At 41.4% G+C, this 15,681-nt stretch overlaps 1 protein-coding gene across 17 annotated transcripts in view; it reads left to right on the forward strand.

Annotated features, from left to right (window-relative positions):
• MYT1L (myelin transcription factor 1 like) overlaps positions 1 to 15,681 on the forward strand; it is a 175,797-nt gene that overhangs the window by 64,821 nt on the left and 95,295 nt on the right. For 11 of the 17 annotated variants that reach the window (XM_056856098.1, XM_056856099.1, XM_056856102.1 and 8 more), the window contains exon 5: positions 112 to 207. The exons of the other annotated variants lie outside the window; for them this stretch is intronic. In XM_056856098.1, the coding sequence (XP_056712076.1) occupies positions 112 to 207 (96 nt within the window). The remainder of the gene's footprint in view (positions 1 to 111; positions 208 to 15,681) is intronic. 17 annotated transcript variants of the gene reach the window in all.

Here is a 15,681-nt window from a genome sequence, read left to right on the forward strand (position 1 = left end):
CCATCTGATTTGCAAGACCAAAGTCGCTGAGGTAGATCTCCTCCTTCTGGGAGGATATCACATCAGATAGCTGGTTCCCAAAGACTGTTTCACAAAGCTTTTCTATTATAGAAAGAAATCTCCGCTGGAGGAGCTCCAGGAACAGATGTTCCAAGGCACCATTTAGCCTATATCATATGAAGACATTCAAGATGGCTTGTGCTCCAGGTATTTCATAATCCCCTTAGGGTCAGGAAGAGTCAGGCTGCTTCTCGGACTCTCCAGAGACTGAATTCAAATGATCAAAACCGTAATCCATTTCATACAATTATGCTACAAGTTTATATTTAAGTGTAGTTAATGGGGGGATTGCTAAAATGTTTAAATCTGACAAACCTTATAATTATTACATAGACTAGTGTTTTTTAAAAAAATAAAACAAACTTAATTTATGTGTTCATGAAAAGATACCCATGCCGGTCACAGAATCTAGATTTGTTTGTCTGTTTTCCAGAATATAACAGGACTAATATAACTAAAATATGTTTATTTAGTGCCAACAGTAGACAGCTAATATATCTAATGGGAGAACAGGATGAGCTTTATAACTATGTTTGCCACTTAATATGGTAAATTATAAGGGTCCCACCAGAAGATATCAGTGGGCATATCAAGTAGTACTTAAGGGATCTTAGTGCAACTGCAACATAATTGTGCTGCTAATGACACACTTTTAATTATTCTAATGTCTAGAATGGAGGTAGAAAACATGTCACCAATGCCTAATGGTTATTACAGACTTATGCTACACAGCAATTTCCGGTTTTGGCACAGATATGGCACTCAAAACAAAACCACTATGTATTACATTTCTACAAAACAATTCAACCTTATTGTCTTCTGTTCACCATTTTCTTGAGCTAGACAATATAGAAATACTTCACAGAATCCTTAAAAGCTCATGCTTTGGTCAGTAAATATTTTATCACCAGTCAAGGGATTTAAGATGCTTGCTTACACAATGGCAATGACAGAGAAACTTTTGAAGCCACTCTGTGTAATGTCCTGTGGTTGGACTGAAGAGTCTCTAGTCTCTCCTGACATTCTACAGTTTCAGTTGCAAAAGATGAAAAGAAAAACAAAACTACTCCCTTCTAGTTGAGGACTTACAGGAAGTACCTGCTTTGTGGTAAAAACCTCAGGCGTATGCGTTCTAGAGATGCTTGAATCAAATTCTTTTTCTTAAGAGGAAGAAAGAAACTAGAATGGATTGCTAGACAATACTGGTGACTGACTGAGTATGTGTGTGTATGTGGGTGCGTAAGCATGCAAATGTGTGTGTATAGATGCAATTTAAGGGACATAGTAATCAAATTTAGAGTTTATTCATTACTAAATTCAAGGTTTACCTACTGTCTTTGCCAATGGAAGCTTCTATCTCCAGGCTGACTGCTTCAATTACTATTTTGCTTTGTTGGAAATTTTGGCTATTTGAATTGTATGAAAGCATGCTGAATGGCATAGCATTTCAGGCACAGGAGATCGTTTAGAGCAACTCTTACAATCTCTAAGCATATTTCTCTGCCCTCCCTGCAAATGTTGAGGGCATATCTCCATAGAAATTAACCTGGCAGATTTTGGTCAAAATTGATGTGGCTTTCTTGGGCCTTTGTAGTGGCTCTCAGGTAAAGCCACATACTAATACCTAGATTTTTCTTCAAAAGCAGTGGTTATCAGGCCTTCCTCACTGCTCTTCTGAAGTTATCTAAAGCAGTAATAGTAGGACAAAGTTGATTCTCAGTGGAAAACTGCAACCTATCCCAAGGCTTTGAAGGAACCCACATACTTAGGGATGCATAGGGTATAACTGTGATTTCCATTATGCTGCGTGCTGGAGAAGCAGCTGTAATACCCCTGGGCCTACTGCATCCTGCATGGCACATCATCAGGTTCATATCTTTGGGGGGGCATTCCCCCCTTCAAAAATATGTCATGCTGCACCTCTGAATTCCCAGCTTTCATTTAAAATAAAAACTTTCTTACCCTTTTCACTGCAGAGGTATAAGGAAAAGGAAAAATGAGCAAGCAATTTTTTTGTCCTGATTGTCTGGAAAGGAGGGAATAGAGAAGAGAAAGCTGTGAGAGGGCAGGAGCTGAGTCAGTTCACACCTTCCTGACCAAATTCATTCTCATCTGCTCTGTTCCATCACCTTGTCTCAGTGGGCCTTTTGCTTCTTTCTTTTTTGTTTCTGTCCTCTTTTAACACCCACAGTGATAAATGAGAACATTGGGCAGGAAACTGAAGAGAGATTTATGTTATTTAGGAGTTGTGAAGCTCTGCTGAATTAGTTCCAGGTTTTAGGATAATCGAGTCTTGGCAATCCTTGCATTCCTCCATAAAGTCATGCCCCTCACAATATCCAGCCATGGGCCTCCAATATCAGATTTACTCTGCTTCTCCTGCCCCAGCATCACTTATCTATCATAGACAGATTCATTCCATGCCATTTTATTTTAGTCTCTATTTTCCACACCTCTCTAGATCAGATGTCCCCAGTGTGGCACCTGCCGACACCTTTCTGGTGCCCACCAAATGTTTTTAGAAAGTGAACGGGGCTAGGTGGGACTTTCGCCCAGCAGAGCTTCTGATTGGCCATTGGAGATCTGTGAAATTTTTTAAAATTTTGCTTCAACAGCTGCTACCACAGCACGAGGATCTTCACTGCATTACTGATCGTGTATATGCAAGCAAATATATTTAAACATTCCAATTTCAAAAGGCATCCTGTTAAATAGAGCTACAGCCTGAAATGTTGAAGAGTTCCTTTTAGAGTTGTACATAACCTCCATCCCTGCCATTTTATGGTCAGCTCTGCCTCCTGCAACAACCATTTTTGGTTACGCTCTCCACCACGTACCAGAATTCCAAAGGTGGCCACAGGCTCAAAAGGGTTAGGGACCCTTGCTCTAGATTCTGCTTTTTCACCAAGTTGTGAGAGGGGGGAGGAATAAATATATGTGTGTTTAAAAAGAAGATGTAATCTCGATGTGCAGTTGTGAGATTCTCAGTAGGTTTTTGTTTTGTTTTTAAAGGAGGGTATCTACATGGACATATTCATGGAGGAGAGGGTTATTCATGGCTGTTAGTTAGAATTGATATTAGTCATGCTGCATACCTATTCCCTCTAGTATCAGAGGAGCATGCCTATTATTTCGGGTGCGGTGGAACACAGGCAGGATGGTGCTGCTGCACTCGTCTTGTTAGTGGCTTCCTAGAGGCACCTGGTTGGCCACTGGGTGAACCGACTGCTGGACTTGATGGGCCTTGGTCTGTTCCAGCAGGGCCTTTCTTATGTTCGTATGTTCTTATGAACACTGAAAACAAGATCACACTCATCCATTCACTTTTAGTCAAATTACCATTCACTCTGGTAAAGTTGAATAGCCTTTTTTGGCCCAGATTACAAATATGCCCCTTGATACCTGTTTGGGTGTTAGCTGGCCTGTATCCTTAACTTTTACTTTAAAAAAAAGTTTATAAATGCCAGGACATAAGGAAAACATGCAGGCAGTGTTTTGCCCAATCATTTAGAAAGGCATAAGCCTTGCAAAGTTCTACCCATGGGCTGGATGTCTTTGTGATGACACCCCTTTGAGTAGCCTATAAGGAAAGCAATTATACTTTATTTTGCATTTCTCCTGCTTACATGTACAGACTGGTGAAGAACGTGCAATTCGACTTTCTACTGCTGTCATTTGTAGCACACATTTTTTCCAATGTTTTTTTTTTAAAGTCCAGTTACTTATATATAAGGTTGTACCCATGTCCAACAATTCCCCTCTCAGGACTTGGGAGAGCCCTGAAAAAAGGTGCCAATACTCAGTACCAGTCAGTATCTCCACAAAAAGCCCCCCCCCCATTTAACTTTTAAAAATATTGAAGAGGGGAAATGGGTGTGTGGCTTTCTGTCCTCTCAGTTGGCCTTCAAACAGTAAGTTCTCAGAAGTGTTCTTATTCCTCTACGTATAGGTTGAGGACTTCTTGGTGCAGGGGAAACTACGGGAGGGTACACTGTATCAGTATGTCTCTTCCACCAATCACTGCCCATTTTTGCATTGCTTCTCTTTTTGATGCCCACCATTTGAGATCAGTGGGTCTTCTCTCTGACTTGGGTGGGGGGCTCTTCCTCCCTTTGATATGCAGAACGTACCATAGTTTGCTGCATTTTCAAGGAATAAATTAATTGAATTGTAGATCAAGATATATGGTAGGACATGTATAATATGCTTTGTTTACTGATCCTAGCATGCCCAGATTTTTTTTTTAAGGCCTTAGGTAACAAGGCTGGGAAATCCCTGAGGCCGTGGAAAGCTGCTACTAGTCAAAGTAGACAGTAACTGAGGTAGATGAACCAATAGTCTGAATTTGTATAAGCAGCTTCATGTGTTCACATTTAATATTGTATTCCATATAAAAGTACAGGTTGAGCATCCCTTATCCTGCCTGCTTGGGCCCAGAAGTGGTCCGTATTTCAGATTTTTCCGTATATTAGAATATTTTGGAGTTTTTGCATATACATAATGGTATATCTTGGGGATGAGACCCAAATTCATTTATGTTTTATATATGCTTTATATAAATAGCCTGAATGTAATTTTAAACAATATTTTTTAATAATTTTGTGTACATATGAAAGCAAAGGTATAATTATCTCACCAGAATACCTATATCAGTTGTTAAATAAGAGCAACAACAAACAAACGAACTACGGCAGACTTTCAGTCTCCGCCTACGATGCAGTGTACACTGTATCCTATTTTTTTAGGTGAGAGGAAACATTGAGAGCAGGCAGCCTGCATACTGGCTTGAAGGGTCCGGTTTTCGGATCAGTCTGGCTATGGGATGTCCAAATAAGGGATACTCTACCTGTATGTGGAATGAATTGCAGCAACAAGATTGTGTCTCAACCGATAAGAGAAAATGAATAGCTTATAAAACAAGGAGCAAAAAATCTGTTCTTTCATGATGGTGATGGCTATGCATAGTGTTTGTATGCTTCTTATTAGTAAGCTGGCTTCTAGCCATATGGACTTGATGCACACCCAAACTGTAGGTAGAAAAAGACCATTGTGGGTCCGTAAAAGTGAGTGCCCCCAATGTATGTAGGGGCTGAATTGGTGGGGGGACCTACCCCACAAAACTAGCTCAGACAAGGACACATGTACAGTTCCCTGTCCTGGAGAATATCCTTGGCAGTTGAGACTAGCATAGATGTCCCTGTCCAGGGATATGCAGTTAGTTGCAGTTCAGTTTGGTTCTGAATTAGAACCATCACTCTCTCTGAGCCCAAAAATCCCTCTTCTGAACAGCCATTTGAGGCACCAAGGGAAGCTGAGCCCTTCATTGTCCTCCGAAAAAAATCACTGGGTGGGAAGGATAGAATTTTTCTCAGAGTTTTCATGGGGTGGTCCCACTTGTTGATATAATATTGCCAACATGTCTAACTTTAACAACAAAGCATATATTTTCAAGTGATCAATCAGCACTTGAATAGAGAACAACAATTCTTGCTTTCACCTTTTTATATTATCTAAAACAGAATTAACTCGTTTTGGTAGCAACAAAATGAACAATTTTAGCTAAAAATTCAAATGGATGAATATTAAACATATCAGTGAATTCAAAGAGTATGTAGCTTTTGAGTGTCTCTGCCAACTATGGCATTTATTGTGAACACCTCTTATGAATTGAATCCCTCTCTGCCCTCACATGAGGTATATTCTACCTGTCGTAAGGAGAAAAAAAAGGGTTCTCCAAGCAGTGCAATATGTATAGTGTGCTACTGAAGGTGACTAGGGTAGTACTTTAGTTACCACTCTGGTCACATTGTGTGAGATGATGTGGCAGAGACATCTTGTGCCTGAACTTTATAACAAGGTAGGGCAAGCTCCAAAGCCAAAGACATCCCTTCCACAAAGTATAACTGCTAAGATAACAAGATACTAACCAGGTGAGCAGTGCCCTACACCACTGGGAGCTGATGTATCCTAGTGGCAAAGAGACTGAGCTAGGAACCAGTCCATCTCATTTCTGCCATGAATTCACAAAGTGATGTCATTCGCACCACGCTCTGTTTTGACCGTCTTGATATGGGGGAGATGATACTGAGCTGACTTACAGGGTTCTTGTACAGACTGCGACAAGATTACAACTTTGAGCATTCAAAGTGTTGTGTGCAAACCAGCTGCTGCTGCTGCTGCTGTTATTGTATAGACACCGCTGACTTTCTATGTCATGATTCTAAAATTATTAATGAAGGGTTAACTTTTTAAAAGGGCTGCCTAGATGTGATTGTTGGTGCTTCCCCTGATCTAACATGGGGCATTTACCGTGTAAAATCAATACACTTGGGGCACAGTGGTCAATTGGATAGCTGGCATGTGTTCAGATTTGCTCTTCCAGAAATGATTTCATGACATATGAAAGTACTATACATTAACAGTCTAGCTAGGGGCCTTTCCAGACACATTAACCCCCCTTCTCTTTCTTTCTCTCAGTGCTGACATCCTGCTAGGCTTGATACAGTACCCCATAGTGCTGTCCTCACATGATCAATAAGTCCTCACATAATCAATAAGCCCGCTTGCTGGAATGGCCCAGTAGGACTACACAGTTTCACAAAATGAAGAAAAGGGAAATGAGCTTGGGGAAAAAATCAAAATGGCAAAGCCACAGAAAAGGAAGAAATATGTCCCTTGTCATAACAGGTGCCCGTGACAGCCCTACAGACCAAACGGCCTTACTAAACAATAGCTGGCTAGGATGAAAGCCAGTTTTCCTCAGCAAACCAAGGACTTCAAAAATATGAAAATGGGCTTTCCCCAAAAGTGCATACACTTATCAGATTAAATGTCATCTGGATTGTGCATAGTGTCTAACAGTTATTTATTCCTCATATATGAAAAACAACTTTGGTAAGGCTCTACGAAAGCTGGGGAATAAAATATTTGCTTTGAAGTTAGTCCTACATTCTACTTGATAGCTTATCTTTTTTCTTAATTTATTTCGAGTTACCCTCTGTTTGCATGTACTACCAAGTTTTTTTTTAATCTGAGGTATTTTTTGTAGCTATTTTGGTTTTACCCTTAGTAACAGATGAATTTAGAATATCATGCCATAAAGTTAACATCACATTCCCACCCCCATGTTAATCACCAGTATTGGGATGTAATGGAGAAGAGGTACATCTGTGTGCCCAGCGCTTTGTCGATTCCTGTCTTTCCCATTAATAACTAGGCAGAAACAAGGGAGTTGACGCAGCCATAATTTGGCTGCATGCTTTGGCAGCAAGGCAATAAATTATTTATTCTTGCAGCAAGAGAGAAGGTCAGAGACAGATATTAGACATTCATCCCTAATAGCATTGTGAATCCCTCCACCACATACGAGTTATCCCTCCTTGGCGAGATGCTTTACAGTGCTGTGCATAAGCAGTCAGCAACATAATGTGTCACTAAAAAGAAGTTGTCTCCCAGGTCACGGGTGCCTGATGCAATATTGGCCTAGATATTTGGGGAAAAACTGTAGGGTCTGTAACACAAAGCAAATCTAATTGAACCACTTTTAAAAAAATTAATCTCGTTGCCTGAGAAAATAGTTCCTTCACATCAAACACTCACAGTTTTGGAATCAAAATAGGAATTTCCCATCTAGTTAATATTGCAGTTATGTGGGGTAGAAGGAACAGGGGCATATCAGTAAGTGGGAGAAGGAAGTGAGCCTTAAAGACAGGGAGCCTCTCGCCTGGATTATTGGAAGCTCCTCTTCAATAGCCCTCTAAATGTCAAGTTACAGCTCCCAGAAATGCACATCTTTCTTATCCTTGGTCTACAAAAATCCCATTAGATATATAGCCCTTCCTTTTGGAAGCAGTGAGTTGGCAAGCTAACTGTATTTTGACTAAAACAACACCAAGATTGGGTTTTTCCACCCATGTGGAATTCCCTTATGTAGCTAGGCAGTTAAAAATGATAGGCAAAAAGACAAAAAGAATGCTACCTCTTTGAAATAAAAATGACAGAACAATACAAGGTAATTCTCAGTCCATATTTAATAATCATAGTTATTTCATGCTTGTCTTAAGTGGGTTGCCATGTTGGTTCTATAGTAGAAGAACAAGAGTTGAATCCAGTAGCACCTTAAAGACCAACAAAACCAAAAAAAAGGGGAGGGGCTGTGGCTCAGTTTGTAGAGCATCTGCTTGGCATGCAGAAGATCTCAGGTTCAATCCCCGGCATCTCCAGTTAAAGGGACTAGGCAAGTAGGTGATGTGAAAGACCCCTGCCTGAGATCCTGGAGAGCTGCTGCCGGTCTGAGTAGACAATACTGACTTTGATGTGCCAAGGGTCTGATTCAGTATAAGGCAGCTTCATGAGTTCAATATTTCCAGGGTATAAGGTTTCAAGAGTCAAAGCTGCCTTCATCAGATACACGTACGTTAGTTCTCCTTCCTTTTTGTCATGACCTCTGCAAAACCATTGTTTTTAATTTTCCTGTCACTTGTACCCCAAACACAGAATGTACTTTTGAACATTGACAATTGGCTGATGCAGTCAGTTAACAGACAAAGAAGGCTGTTAACTGCCAAAGAAAGCAAGTTAAGAGATCAATCCTATGCTGATCTACTAAGAATCCTACTCAAGTTTACTGAATAGAATTCACTCCCAGGAAAATGTTCTTAGGATTGTGCTGTAAGGATACCAAGTAATAATTAGAGGGGACTATTGGAAGGTTCATGGAGCTCAAGCTGGCTTGGTTATTAAACTCTTCCTAAATTAATAGGCGTTCTTCGATTGCAAATGGAACATGTTTATATTAGATGCATATGGAGAAATTGCTGCCACCCTCTGCCATTATCATCCTGCAGGCTTCAAATCCCTTCTACTTCTTATTAGACACCCTAAAAATCTCTGTGCAGAAACTGCTTTAAGCAGCTTATCCCTAAAGCTCGCTATGACAAGGTAAGATGGCAAAGATGAATCAACTGAAAGGCCGGCAAGCATCCAGGAAGGAACTGAAACTGGAGAGGTGGGTAAGCTAACCATGATTCTAAAAACTGCATATTTCAGATAGTCCCGATGAAGTATGTGACGCTGTTTAGAACAAAAAACAAACTGGTTTGTGGACCATTACACAAGACCATCAAAATTTAAGGTCAGCCTTCACCAGAATTATTGAACACACACACAGACCCTATTTAGGTTGGTGAAGTAGCACGTTCAGGTCATGCTAAATATGGTTTTGGTACACACACAGTTTTAAGTGTAATGTGTTTAGGTCACAATAGCAACCCCCCAATACACATTCTTATTGCTTGGATCCCATAGCTACTGACGGATGAGTTTCCTTTGTGAACTGGGATTTTTTCACATACCAGCGAAATGTGGCATTTGGGGCTGCAATACAGGTTGCCAACCTCCAGGTACTAGCTGGAGATCTCCTGTTATTACAACTGATCTCCAGCCGATAGAGATCAGTTCACCTGGAGAAAATGGCCGCTTTGGCAATTGGACTCTTATGGCATTGAAGTCCATCCCCAAACTCCACACTCCTCAGGCTCCACCCTCAAAACCTCCTGCCGGTGGCAAAGAGGGTCCTGGCAGCCCTAATGCAACAGGAGCAGGGAGTCAAGGAAGTCATGCTTATAGAGGAAATCCTTCAAGCAGTGGAAAAGCTCCATGGCATACAACCTGATGCTGGTGGTGACCTAGGCATCACCCAAAGCAGTAAAGGAAGGAGCAAGCAGGTCTGAATGGTGGACATATTTATTTATTTAGAATTTTTTAAAATATATATATATATTAAAAGATACTGATTAAAACACAACATTTAAAAACTCAGCCCAGCATAAAAATATAGACCATAAAAATAGACCATGGATAGCTTAAGATAAGTTTCCAGACTAAAACCATTTAAAAAGATTAACCCCTAAATTAAAATCATGGGTGAACAGGAACATTTGGGCATGGTGCCTAAAAGAAAGCAGTGTATGCACGAGGTGAGCCTTAAGTGGAAAAACATTCTGCAAGCAAGGTGCCACTACTGAAAAAGCCCTGTCTCTGGCTGCCACCCCCTCACCTCTTAAGGGCACAGAGATCAGGGCTTGTGAGGCAGATCGTAACAGGCAGGATGGACAATATGGGAGGAGTCAGTCCTTCAAGTACCCTGTCCCCAAGCTATTCAGGGCTCTAAAGGTAAGAACCAGCACCCAGAAAGAAATGAGCAGATCTTTCAGTACTGGGGTGATATCCTTCCCCTGGCCTGTATCCTTCCCCTGACAGTAGCCTGGCTGCTGCATTTTGGATGAGCTGAAGTTTCCAGACCATTTACAGTGGCAGCCTCATGTAAAGTGCATTACAGTAATCTAACCTGTATGTAATCAGGTCATGTATTAACCAACAATGGGTTTTATTATGTATGATTAGGTTGTTTTTAACAGGTTGTAAGCCGCTCAGCGTTTGGCTTGGCCAGGAAAGGGCAGCCTAAAATCAAATAAATAAATAAATGCCCAACATTAGTCTGTCATTAACACTGACATGTCAGAGAAGGGACAACAAAAGGGGGCAGGGAATCCTGATGGAACTCAACCAAAATACTGATTGCAAACCAAAGGGGTTGAGCTGGAAAATGTTAAAATTACAAATATATCAATTTTAATAAGGTGCACATGTAGATTAAAAGCATAAAACTCCTAGTATATACTGAATGTGTAAGTTTTTGCCTTTACTAGGAGTTTTATGCTTTTAATCTACATGTGCATGTCAGAGAAGGGGCCATGGATCAATGCTAGGAGCCTCTGCTTTGTGTATTGAAGGTCCTAAGATCAGTTCCTGGTATCAACAGCTAAGAGGATCAGGTGATGTGAAATAGTTGATTGAACCTGAGACTCTGGAGAATTGCTGCCAGTCAGAGTACACAATATTGACCTTGGCAAACCAATAGTGAACATCATGTATCCCAATCTTCTACTTCTCATTAACAGCCCTATATGCGCTCCATTCATCCCTCCTACTAAGCCTACTAATGTAGAGATGTGAGAAGAGTACTGAAGTGGGAGAAAATCAGGAAGAGGCTCTGCCAAGCAGATGGCTTTTCTAGTACATTTCTCAAGATCATGACATTTTATACTGATTCCGTACTGTTAAGCAGGCACTGTAATCATGTCCACCAATAAACACTGTAGTAGCATTTTGATAGCAAGTTGCTCTGTGTTAATATCATGAGTACGCTATGCAGAATTGGGAAATGGAATGAAAAAAATTACACTTGAGTACAGACTTGGATCCAGGCTTGAATGTACAAATGCAGTAAATTCTATTAATTGTATCTAGAAGGCATGGGGTGGGGAAATCCTGCAAATATGGCATTTTTTTCTCATCTCAAAGCCTAAAACATAATTGTCTCCTTATAATTACATGCTGTCCTAATCCTGATTGTAGGCTTGCTATGAGGAAAAGAGGTGAAATGTTTGCTTTTTTTCTGTCCCTAGAGCCAATCCTCTGCCTAAGGCAGGGGTGGGGAACGTCAGGTCCTGGGGCTGTTTAAGGCCCGCAAAATCATTTGGTCTGGCCCTTCGTGGGTCCTGGCAGATCTCTAGCTCAGAAGGATCTAAGACTGGCGATCCGCCCCCTCCCGCAGACAGGAATAGCCTCTATTCAAGGCAGATGTGAGTTTGTTTTGCTGAGAAAAGGAACCTTTTCCCCCCCTTGCAGAAGAGTTGTTAGCTATGGAGCTGCTAGGACCGCCCAAGAAACTGTGTTAACCCTTTCCCACCCAGGCCATGGAGAAACGTATTCCCTCTGTACTACAAGAGGGCTGGGGACAGAAGTGGCGACAATGGAGGGGTTAAAGGGGGCAGGGCCAGAATGCGTTGGGGGTGTTCTTAGCCACTGTGTCCTCATTTCATCCCTGCAGACAGAGCTAGCAGGAGCCGGCTGTAGAATCCGGCCCTGACCATGTGGAGCAGGAGCAACTCCGGCGTGCGGCTGGATGATTACGCCCAGCTGGTGCAACAGACCATCCTGTGCCACCAGGTGGACGAGTGAGCCACCGGTTGGATGCCTGCCTTTCCCGCGTGGGGGGGGGGTCATCTGGGGCAGCTGCCTGCTTGGGGCTTGGTCGGCTAATTTTTAAGTTGATAATTTTGTATGGCCTGCGAATGATGTTATGAATATCCAAATGGCCCTTGGCGGAAAAAAGGTTCCCCACGCCTAAGCAAATGAGGTTGATAGATGTGGATTCTTCCATTCTGGGTACCAAATGCTACCTGGCTATAACTCTTCCAAGCTCCATTCCAACCATATGCATGGTAGCCTGATTTAAGGAGGTTATGCCATGGTCATGATATATTTGCAGACTTGTGAGTATATCTGTTGTATTTGATAAAGCAAATACCACAAACTCTTGCATGCATCCATAGGAAAGGAATTTGTCTACTGATGAGCAACAAACATTAACTTTTTTGAAAAAAACATAATTAGAAAACATTATATTACATGTTTTTAAGAAGATGATCAGGTTGGCAGAGTATACTGCCTGCAGGAGTTCTATCTGTGCATCACAGAGTAGATAAAATGTTAGTGAAACAATATCCACAATTTACCTGAATGTTAGAAAACATTCAGGCTTAATAAATTGGTTTTACAAAATAAGGAAGCACAGTACAACAGCAAATACAAATGGACAGTGAAAACTCATTCAGGGAGATGAATTAGTTATTTTGCCAAGTAAGTAGGTCAGATAGTGGAGAGCACAGGGATTGGAAGTAATCAGGATACCACAAGTATAACCATGTGTGCGTGTAAAGTGCCATCAAGTCGCAGCTGACTTATGGCAACCCCATAGGGTTTTCAAGGCACCAGACTAACAGAGGTGGTTTGCCATTGCCTTCCTCTGCATAGAACCCTAGAATTCCTTGGTGGTCTCCCATCCAAACACTACCCAGAGACGACCCTACTTAGCTTCTGAGATCTGACGAGATCGGGCTAGCCTGGGCCATCCAGTTCAGGGCAAGTATAACCCTATCAAAATGAATATTTAATCCACTGCATGTTTGTAAATGTGCAAAAATATATTGCATTTACAATGTGTGATGATTTGTAAATCAAGTAAAAAATGTCTGGTGGAGAAATGGGTCTGTTCGCTACTTTCAGTCAGCGGACGCAGCCCAAAGAAATTGTGACAAGCTTAGGTTGCCTCAAGTCTTACATGTCTGTGAGTCTGTAATCTTCTGCATGCCTTCCTGGAAGGAAGTCAAGAATTCAGAATAATGCATAGGATTTAACTTTTTCCAACTGATTTTAACAGGATTTAAGTGTGTCTAATTTTTCTGGGTGGTATCCTCTCCACACTGATTTGATTTTATATCACGGTCTGCATGATCCTAAGCATTTGTTTCAACATATCTACCTATGGTACTAGCTTAAATTCCAGTGCAGTTCCTGTGAAATATCATGTTACATGATGTTATGTGAACACAGCTGTTGGTGTGTACTATCTTTGCTACTTATGTGTTAGTGGAATAACTTTTAAGATCAGCCGTTAATTTGCAAATGACTTATGATGGGCAGATAAATAATAAATGCTGTAGATCTGTGACTGACTAGAGTAGGATGTATTATAGATGATAAACTCTATCAACAGAAGAAATTCTAGATAGTCATAATCTATGAATGAATAGGCCTTTTGGACTCTACTGACAAGCTGTTACTTTCAATTAAACTGGGAAGGGGAAACTTATTCAACATAGAAAGCCACAGTTGAAACATATAATGAGCCAGAGGGCTGAAATTAATTCTCATAGAGCCAGTGTGGTAAGGTGGTTAGTTTAATACTAGGACTGAGTACAAATTTCCACTCGACCATTAATGCTCTTGGGTGACCTTGTGCCAGTCACTTGCTCTCAGCCTAGCCTGTTTTACAAGATGAGGCTAAAATGAGGGAAGGAGAAAACTGTGTATGCTGATCTGCGCTTCTTGGTGGAAGGGAAGGATAAAAATGTGATAATGGGTTGGATCTCACAGATTATTTCCCTGAATGGTAGGGGGAGTATTCACTGATTCAACCCTTCCTACAGACAGATCGTACCCAAAGAGTGCTAGTTAATGGTTCCTCGTCCACTTGGAGAGAAGTGACTAGTGGAGTTCCTCAGGGATCTGTGCTGGGCCCTGTGTTGTTCAACATCTTTATAAATGATTTGGATGAAGGAATAGAGGGGATGCTTATTAAATTTGCAGATAATACTAAATTGGGAGTGGTAGCAAATACGGTAGAAGACAGAGCCAAGATGCAGGAGCATCTTGACAGGCTGGAGAAATGGGCTAGAACTAATAAAATGCACTTCAACAAAGACAAATGTACAGTTCTGCATTTAGGCAGGAAAAATCAAATGCATAATTATAGGATGGGGGAGACTTGTTTGAGCAGTAGTGTGTCTGAAAAGGATCTTGGGGTCTTAGTAGACCAAACACTGAACATGAGTCAGCAGTGTGATGCTGTAACTAAAAAGGCAAATGCAGTCTTGGGCTGCATCAACAGAAGTATAGTGTCCAGATCATGCGAAGTGATGGTATCACTTTACTCAGCTCTGGTTAGACCTCAACTAGAGTACTGTGTTCAGTTTTGGGCACCACAATTTAAGAAAGATGTAGACAAGCTGGAACGGGTCCAGAGAAGGGCAACAAAGATGGTGAGGGGTCTGGAGACCAAGTCCTATGAGGAAAGGTTGAAGGAACTGGGTATGTTTAGCCTGAAGAGGAGAAGACTGAGAGGGGATATGATAACCATGTTCAAGTACTTGAAGGGCTGTCATATAGAGGAGGGTGCCGAGTTGTTTTCTGTTGCTCAAGAAGGTCGGACCAGAACCAGCAGGTTGAAATTAAATCAAAAGAGTTTCCGTCTAGACATTAGGAAGAATTTTCTAACAGTTAAAGCGGTTCCTCAGTGGAACAGTGGCACCTCCTCGGGAGGTGCTGAGCTCTCCTTCCCTGGAGGTTTTTAAGAAGAGGTTAGATGGCCATCTGTCAGCAATGCTGATTCTGTGAACTTAGGCAGATGATGAGAGGGAGGGCATCTTGGCCATCTTCTGGTCACTAGGGGTGTGCGGGGGGGAGGTAGTTGTGAATTTCCTGCATTGTGCAGGGGGTTGGACTTGATGTCCCTGGTGGTCCCTTCCAACTCTGTGATTCTATGATTCTATGACCTCAGACTCTATCCTCATGCTGTTCCTGGGGGTCCCCTCTCACCCCAGACCAGCATTTCAAGAGGAATTTGGGGCTGCCAAGGAAGGAGGAGGTAATGAAGAGCTGCTCTGTTGACGGAAATCCCTTTGTCAATGGAAATGTCCTCTAGGTTCCAAGCCATAATAATAAATAGGTATCATAAAAACCAATCGTAAGTTGCTTGGCCAGTTAGCCATTGTTATCCCTTAAATATTACACTCTTGATTATTACCCTTGGTGATACACCCTTAATTGTTTTTCAAAACCCTTTTTAGAAACCCTTTTTCAAAGTAGGAGATATAAACGAATTTTCAGAAGACTCATGTAATCCATGGGCCACATTATGCCCTCGATTAAAAAATGCAATGTTTATGAATGCTTTATATCATTAATTCAAGTCATAATGCAAGCCATAATGCAAAC

Source organism: Euleptes europaea, chromosome 10, assembly GCF_029931775.1.
Source record: "Euleptes europaea isolate rEulEur1 chromosome 10, rEulEur1.hap1, whole genome shotgun sequence".
Taxonomy (NCBI): Eukaryota; Metazoa; Chordata; class Lepidosauria; order Squamata; family Sphaerodactylidae; genus Euleptes; species Euleptes europaea.